The sequence below is a fragment of the Chiloscyllium plagiosum genome, unplaced genomic scaffold (assembly GCF_037043375.1).
Source record: "Chiloscyllium plagiosum isolate Xiang-an unplaced genomic scaffold, Cpla_swu_hap1 HiC_scaffold_4, whole genome shotgun sequence".
Lineage (NCBI taxonomy): Eukaryota > Metazoa > Chordata > Chondrichthyes > Orectolobiformes > Hemiscylliidae > Chiloscyllium > Chiloscyllium plagiosum.
This window is the reverse complement of record NW_028270142.1, coordinates 98,929,592-98,946,957: the sequence shown is the minus strand read 5'-3', so window position 1 is coordinate 98,946,957 and position 17,366 is coordinate 98,929,592. Positions and strand designations below refer to the sequence as shown.

General features: G+C 40.0%; 1 protein-coding gene across 3 annotated transcripts in view; it reads right to left on the bottom strand.

Annotated features, from left to right (window-relative positions):
• Nucleotides 1–17,366, bottom strand: part of LOC122549016 (copine-3-like) — a 77,092-nt gene that overhangs the window by 30,851 nt on the left and 28,875 nt on the right. For 2 of the 3 annotated variants that reach the window (XM_087986508.1, XM_043688139.2), the window contains exons 2-8: nucleotides 12,972–13,108; nucleotides 11,212–11,391; nucleotides 10,555–10,629; nucleotides 7,347–7,418; nucleotides 7,134–7,217; nucleotides 4,445–4,534; nucleotides 314–412 (exon numbers count right to left, since the gene is read on the bottom strand). In XM_087986508.1, coding sequence (XP_087842634.1) covers nucleotides 314–412; nucleotides 4,445–4,534; nucleotides 7,134–7,217; nucleotides 7,347–7,418; nucleotides 10,555–10,629; nucleotides 11,212–11,391; nucleotides 12,972–13,100 — 729 coding nt within the window. In that variant the 5' untranslated portion in view covers nucleotides 13,101–13,108. Of the gene's footprint in view, nucleotides 1–313; nucleotides 413–4,444; nucleotides 4,535–7,133; nucleotides 7,218–7,346; nucleotides 7,419–10,554; nucleotides 10,630–11,211; nucleotides 11,392–12,971; nucleotides 13,109–15,348; nucleotides 15,551–17,366 lie in introns of all 3 variants that reach the window. The other variant, XM_043688138.2, reaches the window with a different exon arrangement.

The following is a 17,366-nucleotide window of genomic DNA, read 5'->3' as shown; positions in this document are numbered from 1 at the left end:
CACCACTCTATTCACTCACCAACATTGGCTTTTGGTCCCGCAATGACCCATTTTAACTTTCAAAATTGCTTTAAAAAGGTTTTTCTGCGACTTTATCCATTCCTATTTCTATATGTTCCAGCAGAATTCTACAATTCTATGATAATGTTGCACTCCTCAGTTACATGCCTCTGTGTATTACTGATTTTAGACCAGGCCATCATGAGCAAAGCACTTTCAGTTGCCTGAGAATTTGTTCTAGACCGCGTCACAACAGAAAAAGAGAGAATAAAATAGCTGAAACTCCTTCTGTAGCAGAAACATAGAAACTTACTGGTGAACTTTGCGATGCTGTTTGCAACACCTCCATATTGGTTTCAAATGTTCCAATTAGATCATGTGATCCATCATTGTCATAATCATAGCAGGTTACCTGAAATAAAAAAAACGTCCATTGAGAAGACTTTAGAGTGGACAAACCAATGTACCGAAGAGAATACTTTTAAAGTATCTTGCTAATTCCTAAAGTAAATCATATCCCTAAAATAGCTTATAAGTTAGGGCTTGGTTTATAGGTACATTTTCTCGCAAACTTTAAAGGATTGTTCCTGCACTCAACTAATACATATGCAGCGAAATTAAACCAAAAACATTCAAAACAGAAAATCACCAGAAACATTTTAAAACATGCTCATTGGGTGGAATTAGCCCCTCCCTGGGATGGTGTGGAGAATATGAGAAAGTTAGGAAAATACAGCAAGAATGCACAACATTAGAACCCTAATGTCATTAAAATGTGATCAGATTTTCACTTAAGGTTTAACTGATATCGTCATAATCTCAATATTGAGTGCTAACTATTTTATTTCACTGCACATGCACCTCACTTACATGCCAAATTGTATTACTTACATGCTACTTTTAATTCTCTTCACTATGGGGCAGCATGGTGGCTCAGTGGTTAGCACAGCTGCCTCACAGCTCCAGGGACCCAGGTTCAAATCCACCCTTAGTCAACTGCCTGTGTGGAGTTTGCACATTCTCCATGTGTCTGCATAGGCTTCCTCTCACAGTCCAAAGATGTGCAGGTTAGGTGGATTAGCCATGCTAAATTACCCACGGTGTCCAGGGATATGAAGGCTGAGTGGATTGGCAATAAGAAATGCAAGAGTTACAGGGTTAGAGTAGAGGGGGTGGGTCTAGGTGGAATATTCTTCAGAGTGGATGCAATGGGCCAAATGGCCTGCTTTCACACTTTTCCAAGAAAGTAGATGGTGCAAAACCTTAACATACAAGTTACAGCAGGTGGTTGACAAATTGCTTATCCCAGTCATCACCCAACTGCACCTTCAGCACAATGTTCCTGCACATTCACCATCTTCCTTGATTCTTCATCCAAGCAAGTTGGCATTAAAAATCACCAGCCATTAGCGTCACCATCCTGAAGATCTGCTCTTAGCTTGCTTTCTTAGCATTCACTCACTTTACCCTTAATTGCAAGCTGCCAGCCTCTACATATTTAACACCCAGGCTCTTTATTGCTTAGTCTCAACTGCCAGCCTCTGCAACTTTTATTGCTATTTAGCACCAAAGGAGAGGTAGGCAACTGGTAATGGTGGAGTTGATACTGACAGTGAATGTCAGTGTACTGCATCAGTCCACAAAAACATCACACTTGCAGCATGTGCAACTTACAAGGCAGCAAACACAATCGCTTCCAGCAAATGATCATTCAGAAAGTCAAGGATGAACAGTTCTTGGTGGGGGCCAGTGCAGGGAGATTACAGTCAGTCAGTCAGGGAGTCAGTCAAAGAGCTTGTCAGATTCCAATCCAGCATTTGGCCACAGTTAGTCAGTCAGGTAAACTGTGACCATGCAGCTGGAGATTGGGCTGTGGTCAGCCCTGCAGGTGACCTGAACCAGTCTGGGAGCCATGGAGACATTAGTCCAGAGAATGGCCACAATCAGTCTTGGGGCATTAGGCAATAATGGGTCGAGGCTATATCGGGGCAGTCAATGGAGTCCTGGAGAGAACAGGCAAATTTGAGGATGGAGTTCATTGCACTAGCTTGATTGGGAAAAGTTGTAAGTGGAAGGGTGGGACTTTACAGATCATAGACGGGGATTGGAACTATCCCCTGGGGAGGAGGATAGGAGAGTACTCTCACAGGTCATGCCCGGTGTGTAATTCCTCCTATGAGTGTTCACTGTTACTATCATCGCTCCCATCAGGAATGGTCAAAATCCTTCACCCTGCTCTCAAATTGCCAGTGACATTGCCACTCCAGAGCCAGCACAGCATTGATAACATTGGTAGACTCCAACAGTCTACAATCCTGCTTTACCAAGTGCCTCTGACAAGCCCGCCTGCTGTATTTTGATAAGTCATTAATAGCCAAGACTGTGAAATCATCCTCTGCCTGGTCTCTGGTAGCACTTGGAGTGCCAGAGACCAAGAACTTTTCTTCCTCAACTGAACATGGAGGTTATGTGCACACCAGACTGCTCCTGAGTCTAATCCAAATAGAGAATCCATGAAGATGACAGGACAGTGCAGGTAAAAGCCATTCTGATATACTTCTTAAAGATTCATGGATTCCTTCTCAGAAATGAAAGTGAAGCTGAGAATCTTCAGTTTGCTGGGTACCATTAGTGTATGCATAAGAGAAGAATGAATTAGTTGTCTAAGAGGGATAAATGCTGGTGCAGTTTATGAATGAGTTAGCAACATAACGTTAATGGGAAACAAGTGCAAAACAGAATGAAGAAGCTGACTGCCTAGGTTGGCCATTGAGGTCTCCCTACCCCCACGATTAACACTGCTCTTCTCTGGCCAATTCTAAACCTTTTCTCCTTGCAGGCAAAGAGGAGCCTAAAAGCTGGCATTCACCAGCTGGTCTTGGTACCCTCTGCCCACTGAGGGCCAGATTTTCCTGCAAAGGATAAAGAGTGGAATTAAATATGAAGTGGATGGAAAAGCAGTTAATGACGATTCAGGAGCAGGAGATGGTTTGTAGGTGTGTGAGGTGGTTTGTAGCCTTCAGCATTTGATGTTAGGTGAAGCTGGACTTTAACTGTGGTGCCAGCAGCATAAACAATGGAAGGTCTTGGCAGTGGCAAGCACTTCAGGACCTTTCTTGTGCCATCGTGTGGCAAGAGAAAGAGAAGAGCCTGGGTGTATAATTAATGAGATGAAAAGCAGATGACAAAGTGAGAAAGATCACAGTGAGCCATGGCTGACCATGAATCACGGCTGGCAAAACACTGAAAATAAGAATGTCTGCCCATTAGTCTTTAACAAGCTGGTCATTTAAACCAATTTTTTCAGAAATTTTCAAACAAACAATAAGTCTTTAAACAGTAATGGCAGTTTAACCATTGCCATGAACACTACGTATTGAAATAGATGCTGGTGGTGATGGTGAATTGGCAGTACTGCTGCAGCCTTTCTGAGCCATAGTTGTAATTCAACACCAATCAGACAGGCACTTGTTTGGATGGTGTCAGCAAGCTCATGGTGTTCAGGAGTAATTGCCACTCAAGAGCTACCAATCAGTGGCCAGGAGCTCAGTACTACTGGTAGCACCACTGGCACGGTGACCATTTCTGGTACTGCAAGTGACCTAGGCTGCAGGATTTTTGCTGGAGCCTGAAATGAAGTTAGGCAGTGTTTCTTTACCAGGGGCCAGTTGGAGGATGAAGCCTCACCTGCCACCAAATCTTGAACCAGAATTTCTGGTAGGTAATTCAGATGCTCTAGTTCCCACCTGCCATTGGTTGCAGACCAGCAACAAGTGGCCACTTAGGAACTTCAATTGACATCCAAGTAGAAAGGTCATATATAAATGGGGGAGTAAGGAAGACAGCAGGGTCTCCACATTTTCCTGTACGATTATACAGCCAACCCCCTTCCTTCCCTGATCCAACCTCACACCTCCTAGCCCACTTCTGTGATTAGCACTAAATTCCACCCTATATTCTAATGTACCTCACAAGTAATTAACCAGATGAAATAAAGCTGAAAGCTAAACTAATTTAAGAAAATGTCTTCCTTAATAAAAGCATCAACAAATGTCTATGCTGATAAACAGATTTAAAAGTTGACAAAATCCTCTGCTCACAGGCTTCAAGTCCGTTTTCCACAAAATAAAACGACTGCATCCCAGACTAGGTAAGTCAGTTTTATAACAAGAAACAGGAAGGTGACCACAAGAAAAAAGGGATGTCAGAAGAATGGGCATGAAGATGTGTTAAAGTATCTCACTTTAAACCAGATGACAGTCACTTATGCAGACTAACCAACCCTCTATCAGTGAGGCTGGTGCAAGTTTTCAGTCAGTGGCTCTGTTTAATAATTTATCAATCAATAAGCTGTGTAAACATTCTATTAATATTTAGCAATGAGAATTCAAGCCCAGAAAAACATGTCAAAAAAATTCCTCCAGTAGGCAAAAATGAAAAATACCTTGATTGGTTTCTGTAGGTCACTGTTGCAAAGTGACTGCAAAGGAATTTTATATGGTTTCCAAGTGGGGTTCAAATTTTTTTTTATAACCTGAAAATAACAATGAAACATTAATGATCACAAAAAGTATTTGCTTTTCTGCATCTTTAGTCACCATAATAACTGTATTAAAGTTTAATTAATGAAACGAACATGCAGTACAGGGCAGCATGGTGGCTCAGTGGTTAGTACTGCTGCCTCACAGCGCCAGGGGTTCGATTCCAGCCTTGGACAATTGACTGTATGGAGTTTGCACATTCTCCCTGTGTCTGTGAGAGTTTCCTCCGAGTGCTCTAGTTTCCTCCCACAGTCCAAAATTGTGCAGGTTAGGTGGATTAGTCATGGGAAACTCACGGTTACAGGGATAGTATCTGGGTGGATGGTCTTCAGAAGGTCAGTGTGGGTTTAATCGGCTGAGTGGCCTGCTTCGACACTAAGAATTTTATGATTCTAACTGAAAATGTTACACATGAAGGATGTGTTTGTCTAACACAGCTTACAAATGTAACCACCGTTTGTTGGGGGATGGAGGGGAAAGAAACAGCATCCCATTGAATCACATTGTGAAATAACTTCTTGGGAATACTTTCTTCAATTAATAGAACTCAGCAGAAACTAATATGCTCAAGTACCCAATTTTCTATATTTTAAAGAATGATGTTGTAATTATCAAATACAAAACTTTCTATGCAAGCAAGATTTTGTCACTGATCTCTTGATGAATCTCTTTTCCCCCATATTCCATACGCTACAGTTTATCTGAAACTCCGCTGCCCACTTTCTTCCTTCACCCACTGTACAGAGAATTATCGATTCCTGGTCTCCAGCTGCCTCAAACTTAAAACTTTCACACACTTATCTAAATTCTGTCATGGCCTTGTTGATTCTTTGTAATAATTTTTAGCCCTTACAACCCTTTAGGGGTGTTACATTCCTCTGGCTCTAGCTGTGTGCTTCCATTATCCTACAAAAAATGACCAACTCCTCAGCCATCTAGACCCAACAAGATAAAATTACTCTTTAAACTACTGTCTCTCTCCAACAAGCTCTCCCTTTTTGGATATTTGCTGAAGTTCATCAATAACCAACTTTTAGTTAACCCTCCTAATTCTGTTCTCTGTGACCCAACATCCATTTTTAGAAATATCCTTTAAACGCAAGGCCATAATTCTCCACATTAAAGAAGCTATATAAGTTTTTGTTGTTGTTGTTGTTGTTGTTGTTATTGTTAGCTTCAATGCAGTAATAGGACTAAAGTTCACTTATGCTAATACTCCAGTGTGATAATGAGGGAATGCTACAACGTTGAAGTGCAGCACTGAATTATTTTTTATGAACCTATTCTTCTTATCAACCTGTTCAGAGATGTTATTACACACCTCTGGAGCAGGTAGGACTTAATCCAGCATGGAATTTTTAAAAATTGATCAATTGGAAACAATGTGATTAACTGACATTTCTCAAAGAGTCATACACCACAGAAACAGATCCTTTGATCCTGGAGTCACAGCATGGAAAGAGATCCTTTGGAGAAACTCGTCCACACCAACCATGTTACCAAACTAAACTGTTCCCACCTGTCTGCATTTGGCCCACATACCTCCAAACATTTCCTATTCATGTACTTACCCAAATTTCTTTTAAACATTGTAACTGTACCTGTGTCCACCACTTCCTCTGTCAGTTCATTCCACACACATACCACACTCGGTGTAAAAATGTTGCCCCTCCTAAATCATTATCCTCTCAACTTAAAAATATGCTCCCTGGTTTTGAACTCCCCAACCTTAGGGAAAAGACCTTTGTTATTCACCTTGTTTATAACCCTCATGATTTTATGAACCTTTATAAGGTCACACCTCAACCTCCTACGCTCCAGTTAAAAAAAGTTCCAGCCAATTCAGCCTATTTTCATAACTCAAACTCTCCATTCCTGGCAACACCCTGGTAAATCTTTTCTGAACCCTCTCCAGTTTAAAGGTATCCTTCCAGTAACAGGATGACCAGAACTGCACACAGTGCTCCAGAAGAGGCCTCACAGATGCCCTGTACAACCTCAACATGATGTCCCAACTCCTATATTCAAAGGAGCAATGAGTGACGGGCACCGTGCCTTCCCTCCCCATTCCATAACAACCACCCCTCCCATCCAGCTCCTGAAGGTGGAATAAATTTTGACCATGGAATATCCTAGCAAGGGAGGGAAGGATGTCAAATGAGAGAAGTGATCTTTGTTATATTTGTACTCCATGAGAAACACGCCTCACATTTTTACTAATTTAGTTTTATGGATTAAGGTACTAGAGTTTCCAGAAAGCAATTTAAAATCATTTTCCTTCAGCCAGTTGTAATGTAACCTTTGTTACCCACAAAATCTGAGGCTAAGTTTCAATGTTATGTCAAGTAGTAACAATTTTATTTTTTGATCTAATGCAAAAATATGGTATACCTTAATTAAAAATCTTGGCCTACAATTTTGAGAATTCCTCATAATCAAACTAACTAATTTGATATGGTTTATTTGGAAAGAAAAATGACTGTTACCTTATCATTTAAGTAGAGTTAGGACATTGTATGAAGTAAAGGCACCATTATGGAACCGGATATGGAATTTACAAAATAATTGTGCCTTTCAGAAAATAATTCTCACCTCTGTCCGATGCACCATTTGCCATTTTCCATCTTCAGTTTGCTTGCAGAATTCCAAATAAGGGTCTGATTTTCCCCAAAAATCCTACTCAATACAAGTAATAGAAGTAAAACACTGACTTAGTTCTAGAGATAAAGAAACCCTTTTAATATTGTAAATCAATAAGCAGCAATAAGACAAACTTTATACTATGACTTATTTTAAAAACTCTACCTTTTTATCCAACTTGCGTGCTTGAACTTCAAAGTTAACCACTCGGTTATCTTTTACTTCTTCTGCAAAAATCTGAAGTAGATAAAGCCAATGGAGAAGTTTTACAAAAGAAAAAACACATCTGCTTATCCATTTATCATCTTTTTGCTTAAAGCCCATCTGCTTGTGAGAGTTAGCATTGGTAATCTTGCCCAAGGAAATTAGCCTTGCTATGTTGTACCTGGTTAAACAAAACATATAAGTAGGGCCAAATAAATCTAGCCTGATGGGAAAACTGCTTCTATTCAGTCCCTTCCTGCAGCAAAAGGTACTTAGGTATCAAGTACTCAGCAGACTGGAAAGTAGTTATTTATGTTTACAGCATAAGCTGAAACAATGTCATGCTTTTTCTTAATATAGGTTTATGAGATGTGAGTGTCACTAGCAAGGCAAGAGTTTTCTGCTCTTAAAAGCAAGGTAGCGAGCCACCTCTTGAACTGCTGCTGTCCCTGTGCTGTTTGGGAGACAGCTCCAGGATTTTAAATTTAGTGACACAGAAGGTCAGGCTATCTAGTTTCAAGTTAGGAAGATGTGTATTCAAAGTTGTGGTATTCCCATATATCTGTTGCTCTTTTATCTTCTTGGTAGCAAAAGTCACAGGTTTGGAAGGTGCCACAAAAGCAGGCTTGGTGGGTTACTGCATGGTAAACACTGTAAATGGTAAATGGTAAACACTGCTGCCACAATGGTGGACACAGTGAATGTTGAAGGTGGGATACCAACCAAGCACTGAACAGTGTTAGACAGGAGTAATTTTGCAGCTGCCCATTCAGACAAGTGTAGAGTATTCCATCACATTCCACACTCATGCCCATTACATATCCAATGGACTTGGATTAACAGAAAACACTGACCAGGTTTCTGCACTTAACATGACATTACTTGTTATGACAGAAAAACTCCATTGTAACCATAGAAACGCAAAATATCAATTTATAACCGCTAGCTAAAGCTACATCCTCCCTTTAGAGCCCTATACACAAATGCAAACATACACAGAAAAACAAACATGGATGCTATGGATGAATTAAAATCCATTGGGAAACACAGTTAAATAGCACCAGTCCACAGGATTTGATAATGTGTCCTCATTGCTTCTTCCATTGTCCTTCTGATCTCCAATCACCTTATTTCCAGATCCTTGCAGTTTTCTTAAAGTAAAGACAGTTGACTCATTAATTTTTCAGCTTCTTGGTCACTGGTTAGAAGCAACAGTTTATAGCAAATGGTGGGAGAGATTTAACTCCTTTTATGTCTTTTAGTGCTTTCCTTCAGAGGAAGAGAAGAGAAATGCTTTCTCTTGCAGTCAGGAAGCTTTTATCTCACTATTGTTCAGCCACAACATTCTTGCCATGCTGATGACTATGGGACTTCACAACTGGTCCTGATTGCACAAACAAAATCAGCAATCGGTCTCTAGGCAAAGCGATTTCTTAACCCACATATCCAGGATGCCACAATGTGTCAAATATCAAATCCCAGTACTTGAACAAACCAACTCAAAATGAGTTCCAGTAACTGGTTTTAAAAGGACAGCTTTTAACTATGCAACTCTATCCACAGTCCTTGGTTTAAAATAGGACTTTTCCAATATTGGTCCACAAGCTGTAAATGGTGGAGGACAATTCAACTATTATTAGGAGGAAATGATACAATTCTTCCTAAACTCAAATGATGAGAAGTCTAGCACATCAGTGCAAAACACAAGACGAAAACTTGGAACTTTTTTCAGCCACAATGCCAAGTCAGTGATCAACCCTGCCCTCCACTCAACCTGATATTGAGAAACAGCTGAAAGGCCCTGGAAACTGCTAAGATTATGGGTCCTGAAAACATGCTCGATGCAGTAATAAAGACTTGGAGCCAGATCTTGCTACACTCTTAGCCAAGCCAAGCTCTAGTACAGTTACAATACTCGTATCTGTAATATAATGTGTAAAATTGCACAGATATGTCCTTTGCACAAATCTAATCCAATTTAATCCATCTGCCATCTCAGCAGTTTTTTCTTGATCATCAGCAAAAGAAGATGGAGTTTCATCGATAGTACTGCAAAGTGACACTGACAGAGCTACAATCAGCTGCCTGGCGCTCAATTTGGATTCTGCCAGGACAACTAGGCTCCTGATCTCATTACAGCCTTGGTCTGATCATGGATAGAACAACTGAAATCTAGAGGGAGGTGCAAATGACTGGCCATTATATCAAGACTGCATTTGATCCTTATGTGACATCCAGGAGCCTTAGGAAAATTAATGCTAAATAGAGGAAAAAATCCTCACTAGTAGGAGTCATCCATAGCACCATTAGTAAATGGCTGAGATTGTTGGAGGTCAATGAATCTAGCTGACGGATATCTTTGGAAGAGTTTCTCAGGGAGGACCTGACATTCCTTTCCTCGCTTTTGTTGTTGTTGAATAAAAATGGAAGTTAGTTATTAATTATTTGAAGGAATTCTAGTGTGTGATGCTCCCACAATGAACAATGAGAAGAAGTTAGGTGGCAATGAGTGCTAGGAAAGTGTAGCACGCTGTTAGACATGGGTTTAAGGCAGGGTGAAGCTAAGAACAGGTAAATGATGTAGCTTGCTCATAAAGAGCAGTACACTCCGAAACGAGTGCTGTATTTGCAAAAGTAGTATCAACTATACCACCTATGTGCTTTCAGAAATATTCCTTTTGGGTTCCCTTTTCATGACATGCCTAACGAAGAATAACTTCGAGCTGGCAGCACTTGACCTGGTGTATGGCTGGGAATTCAGGAGAACCTGGCAGTGCTACGTATTTCCAGGATTACTGCGCTGAAGACAGCACAGGCACGTAGCTGCAGAGGATAGTATGAGAAATCTTGCTAGGCTTCACAGAGAAACACGCCACTAAATTCACCAAAATGAACACATGGCCAATTTCTGGTAATATTCAGTCCAAAATCTCTTAAATCAACTGTAAATACATACTCCATACAAATCCCTTTCTTCACCAAACAGAATGGGCACTGTAATCTTGTGGGAGCTCCCTTGAACTTTAGTCATTAGCCCGATCCCATGATTTACCAAACAATCAACAACGGGGCTGTAAGCATGTAGTGCCACAACAAATCATCAGAAAATTTAAGGTTCACTTGACCACTATCAAGCTCCAGACACTACATAACATATGTCAGTTTATACCGTGATTGTCCCTTTTCCGGCTGGTTTCCCATTGTGCAACACAAGCGGCCTGGTCAATTTCTTGCTGGAGACAATCTGTCAAAACAATTCATATGTATTAGTTTGTCATAAAAATAATTAACATAGAAACAAAAGTTAGGAGGCTGGAGCAATCCTTTAAAAATGTCATTTTCCTCAAACATTAAACCTAAATATAAGAACAATACATGATGAATGAGTTGCTACTCTGTTACAGCATGAATATTGCTAAGAAAGAGACATGCTCTCCCAAAGGGGTTAGTTGAGAACGTGCAATTCAGAACACAAGGTCAGTCACATCTTATCGAATTGTGGAGCAGGCTCAAGAGACTGAAAGTTCTACTTCTGTTCCTAATTCATATGATTATATATCAGTAAACACATCAGGACAGATGCAACAATATCATATTTCAGTGGACAATCAGAGAATTTATACTAAAATCCATCACACTGATTTTGTATCGTGAAGCATTTTGACTGTAAAGAAATTCATGATAATTACTGCAGCGCTTAATAATTGCCATAATAAATGACAAAACCATTTCACTTAAACCATAAAACACGAATTAAACAGTTTTGTAGAATTATTTAAAGTCTTCAGTGACTTAGCAAACTAAGGAATGAAATTTTTGTATTTACCTGGCCCAGAGTACATTCAAATTCTCCAAGGAAATCATCATCGCCCAGATCAAAAGTTTCATTATCAATATCGTAAACTCCAAATTTCAATTTCTGTACTTGTTCGAAATAGTAATCTATCAGAAATTTCTTTGAAAATTTTGGGCTAAGGCAGTTCTTAACCATTTCTGTGCGGCCAATCTAGGAAAGATAAAGGAACAATGAACCATTAATTATAATAATACTTCTAATTTGAGTTTACTAAGCCAAATCAGTCATAGGGTTATTTTAGCATGAAAAATGGCTAATTGGCCAATTATGTTCAAGCCAAAGAAATCTACAAACCAGGTAGGATTAAATTTACAACGTTTTGTGATCAGATATTTTATGGGAATCCTATTCTAAAGGAATCACAATTCAAAGGATGGAGGAAATACAACATAATGTCAGGCCATGCTTCTCATCAAAGCCACCACTTGATGGCACAGCGATCTTGAACTTTTAGAAACACAGTTTTGTAGTCAAACTCCACCTCACAGAACTCAATGGATTTTATAGTATGGCAGAATTGAATCATCAGTGTGGGGTACTATTAAATATATAGCACAATAACTGAAAAAAGCATCCATGCAAGAGGTGTCTCAGAAATGGATTAGAAAATAATTGGGTCAGACGTATGCTCAGAAAGAATCCTAACTGCGTCACTTGCAGGTGTGGGTAAAATGGGTAAGGTCCAGCCACAAAGATGGGGTTAGGTTGGGTATTGGGCATTGGAGGCAGGCAGGCATTTGGGGTGGACGCAGGGCCAGAGTGCAGTGGATTATGAGCAGTCTCCAGCATTAAGGGAAGGTAGGGAGTTGAGCTGAATCAGTGAGGATTGCATGTAGATGAGTGGTGAGCTAAAAGGGAGGGGAATGTGTGGCAGCACCCAGCAGCGAGTGAGTTGGGCAGAAGTCATCAGAGACAGAGTGTGGCTGGCTAACAACCTAGAGGCCAGAAAGATATCTTGCAATTTGATAGCCACTGTTCTTTTGCAATGATGGTATGCCATCATTGTCACCTGTGCATGTACAGACAGTCAACGGGCAAATTGGCATTGACAACACACTATCCAATGATAATAAAGAAATTCTGAACTGGCTGTATTATGTCAAGCATATTTCTTTAATCTGCAATAAAGATATAGGAAGTGACAGTCACTCAGTTTGGTCAATCAAACATCAAACCTAACTGTCAGCAGCTATTAGTACGCAAAATTAACTACTCGTCACTTGGTACAAACAGACAATCAGTCGAAGCCTAACAGTATGGCTGCTGTAAAAGGACATCAGTGCTAATGCTGGTACAAGTAGGAATTCACTTTTCAAAATGTTAAGTTGCATCAGCATTCACTCAGTTGAGTGAATGTAAAAATATAAATGAAAATGAAATAGAACAAAAAAAAAATCAAGTCATAATGATATTTTTCATTATGTTCTATCATTAACTGTAGGGCAGAAAAACAAGACTGCCCATAATCCACTACACTCTAGGCCTGCCTGCCTCCAATGCCCAATACCCAACCTAACCCCATCTTTGTGGCTGGACCTTGCCCATTTTACCCACACCTGCAAGTGACGCAGTTAGGATTCTTTCTGAGCATACGTCTGACCCAATTATTTTCTAATCTATTTCTGCCCATTTAGTAGTCCACCTTCATCCCAGGAAACTAGTGCAGTTAAAAAATACTATGCCTCTCATGTGAATATATACTATGTAAGGTACGTAAATATATTTCTTACCTCAACCCATTGGTTTCCACCAGTATTTATCATAAGTGCACACAGTGGATCAGATTTAGAGAAAACATCTTTATCCAGTAGATTTTCACAGGATATGCTTAGTTCCACCTTACTCACACAATCTGCCATCTGCTAACCTAGAAAGCACATTAAAATAAATGCATTACTATAAAATCAATTATTAATGCTTTGCATTTTTAAAATATGCTATATAAAAATCAAACAATACCTTTTGAACTCAACTAGAATCTATTTTGATTTTAAGGAAACTTTTGTACAATTTTGTTCTTCAGATCAGATGGAATCTTTCTCTTCTTATAAATATAGAAACACAAAATATGATCAGGAGTAGGCTGTTCGGCCCTTTGAGCCTGCACCACCATTCAATATGATCGCGCAATTTCAATACTCCCGCTTTCCCTCCATACGCCTTGATCCATTTAGCCACAATGGCCACACCCAGCTCCCTTCTGAACATAGCTACCAACAGCTTTCTGTGGTAGAAAATTCCACAAGTTCACAATTCAGTGAAGAACTTTTTCCTCATCTTAATCCTGAATGCATATTATTACCCCTTATTCTTAGACTTATTCTTTCATGCAATATGATATTCCTGGCAAAACCAATATGTGTGCTCCATTAATAACTGATCTTGAACAAGGCTGGCTCGGCCATTTCACAGGTTTACTCAGAATCAATTGCAATGTTGTGGACCTGGAGTTTTGTGCAGGCCACTCGGTAAAGCCAGCAGTTTTCCTTCTCTGAAGGATGCTGGTGAAAATGAAAGCTTCCTGATCATCATTATAGAGGAGAACTTACAACTACAGATTTTTTTTTAAAAATTAATTGAATTTAAATTCCACCAGTTGTCATGGTAGGATTTGAACCTGCTTCCCCAGCACATTCCCTTGGTCTTCTTACTTACAATTCCATTGACATTCCCACTGCATCACCATGTCCTATTTTGTCATACTGACATAAAATTGAAACTAAAATAAAACTACATTTCTGGTCGAGGTTGGATTTATTTTTTTCTTAGCCAAGTGGCAGTATAGATACCACAACAGAGTTCCTTGACATGGAGGGGAGACTTAGCCCTAGATTACTTTTATGGTATATGAATGGTCAGGTGAGCAAAGGGTTTCATTCAATTGGACAAGACACAAACTGGCAAGATGTGCAGTTGCTACTTTCTTGGAACTGCTCTGAAACAGTGACAGAAGGGACAAGAGAAAAAAAAGGCAGGAATTTTGGCAACAGAAGTGCAATATAAAAATGTTTCGCAATCGAAGAGCTGGCCAATTTTAAAAATTAGCTTGCAACTTCTCTACACTATCTCAATGCTTTTCCTTCCATCAGTAAATCCTGGCCAATAACCAACGATGGTGTTATGACTGCATATAGTCTGTTTGCTGTACAATCATGTTTTTTGGGGGAAAAGGATTATTGTTGCACTGTTTGTTTTCAGTAGCTTGTGGATCAAACAGCAAGAGTGAATTTCTGGCACCAGACACATGCCATCAACAAACAAGCCCACAAATTTGTACAATAAAATCCCCTCTTCAAGTCATTAACATTATTATTTATTATATCGCCACATTCTTTCTGAACTTTTATTTTAAACATCTGTCATTAAGATATGGGTGGTGCAGATATAGATTCATAGAGTCAGAGAGATGTATAGCATGGAAACCGACCCTTTGGTCTAACCCGTGCATGCCGACCAGACATCTCAACCCAATCTAGTCCCACCTGCCAGCATCCGGCCCATATCCCTCCAAACCCTTCCTATTCTTATACCCATCCAAATGCCTCTTAAATATTGCAATTGTACCAGCTTCCACCACTTCTTCTGGCAGCTCATTCCATACACGTACCACCCTCTGCGTGAAAAAGTTGCCCTTTAGGTCTCTTTTATATCTTTCCCCTCTCACCCTAAACCTATGCCCTCTAGTTCTGGACTCCCTGACGCCAGGGACTTTGTCTATTTATCCTATCCATGCCCCTCATAATTTTGTAAACCTCTATAAGGTCACCCCTCAGCCACATGTATTATCTGTTCTTGTTGGCATGAAAATTTGGTAGTAGGTTGGTCTACTGCTGAATTATTGTAATCCCTCTGGTGATGGTACTTCCACAATCAGACCAAGACTCTGACCAGTAATGTCAGAGTCAGGAAAATGTGTATCTTGGAATCAAACTGGCAGATGATGATGCTCTCCTGCCATTGCTGCTTTTATTTTTCTTGGATGATAAAGGTTGCAAAAGAAAGCAATACTGTAAAAATAACATTGGTAAGTTGCTGCAGTGCATGCTATTGATTGTACATATGACAAGCACAATCTAGAGGTTACTAACATAAATGACAGCAACTTACTACTGAACAACCTCGGTTAACTGAACATCGATTATCCGACCAAGATCTCAAGGTCCCAATGCTTGTGTAAACTGTGTTATCCGATCATTTGATTATCCAAACAAAATACTTCCCGTCCACATCATTCAGATAATCAAGGTTGCCCTGTGTATCAGTTACAAAAACGGAAGTTGCTGGAAAAGCTCAGCAGGCCTGGCAGCATCTGCGAAGAAAAATCAAAGTTAATAGTTTCGGCTCCGGTGACTTTTCCTCAACTGCCAATAGCTAGGGAAATGTCAGTTTATATGCAAAGTTAGGGGTTGGGGGGTTAAAAGAGTAAACAATAGGTTGGAATAGAGACCAAAGGAGACAGAAGAACAGTTGGGCAGACAAAGGAGCCAATAAAGATCTGGCTAGGAGGGTGAATAGTTGTTTATGGAGACTGTTAATGGCTAATGATGGGTAGTGTGTAATGGCAAACTATGTGATAACAAAGCCTGGCATGTGTGCTGGGGGGCTAGGACAAGGAGGAGTTCCCACCCTAAAATTATTGAACTCTATATTGAATCCAGACAGCTTTGAGGTGTCCAGGGGAAAATGAGGTACTGCTCTTCCAGCTTACACTGAACTTTGCTGGAGCACTGCAGCAAGCCTGTGACAGAGATGTTGGCCAGAGGACAGGTGGTGTGTTCAAGTGGCGAGCAACTGGAACTCAACGACTATATCAGTTGTTGAGTTTCTGAAGCCACTGAATCCACACAGCCAAGCGGTATGTATTTGATCATAATCCTGATTTATGCTTATAAAACGCTTTCAGTTTCCATGATGTTTCCATGCTGCTTGTCATTTGTTTAAGTTCACAGACCCTTTTCTATTTTTTTTTGTACTCATGTCATTGATATTATCAATCCAGGTCACATTCTTGTCTAGCATGCTGGATGGTTGGACTGGAGCTGTCACCAGCATTGAAAGTTTCAAGTAAGTAGGATGATTACGGAGGGTGATGATCCCAGGGATTTACTGACCAGGTTATTTCTCCAGACTTTAGTTCATTCAAGGGCACAAAGAAATTCATTGCACCTTGTAGGTTCCTTATTGTGGAAGTAGAAGATTCTATCAGCTGAAAGAGAGCTTTGTCAGTCATTAGAAGGGTCCTTTCAAATTGTTACGGTAGAGGTAGACAGATCCTTGTTAAGGGGGTGAAAGATTTTCTGGGGTTGGTGGAAATGCAGATTTGAGATTACAATCAGAGCAGTCATGAGTTTACTGAACAGTAGAGCTGGGTAGAAGGGATAAATGACTTATTCCTGCACCTAATTCACATGTTCACATAATGTCTGGAGTCTAAAAGAATTCAAAGAGACCTTCATTGAACCATACAAGAGCGCATAGGAAGATTACAGGAAAGATTGTTTTCATTTGTGGAGAGTCTAGAACTGGGTGACATAATCTCAGAGTAAGGGGTCACATGTTTAAGACATGAGGGAAGATCATTTCTCTTAATTCTTTATCTCAGAGAACTGTCAAGGCTGGCTCATTAATTATATTCAAGGCAGGGATAGACATATTTTTAATCTGTAAGAGTTATAGGGAAAAGGCGGCAAAATGGAGTTGAAGAATAGATCAGCCATGGTCTCACTGAATGGCAGAGTGCACTCTGAGCTAAATGGCCTACTTCTGTTCCTACATCTTATGGTTTTATTGACAGTTGGAACGATTTTGAGAACAAGTGCTAGAATATTGGACAGTGATTGCTAATATCTATGCGACCACCGGTGCTGTAGGAGAAAATATACAGTGCAAGCTGTTTTATCATCCTTTGCCTTGACTTACATCAATAGACATGCATCGAGAAGACATCACTTCTAGGAATGCAATGCTTCCTCATAACTGCACTAGAGTGTTGGCCTTCATCTCAGTGCTCAAGCCTTGTTTTTGGATTTGAAGCTACATCCTTGTGATTTTCAGATAAATATGCTGCCAACCGAGTTAGAGCAAGTACCTGATGAATACGTGACTAACAGGACCTAATGAAGAGC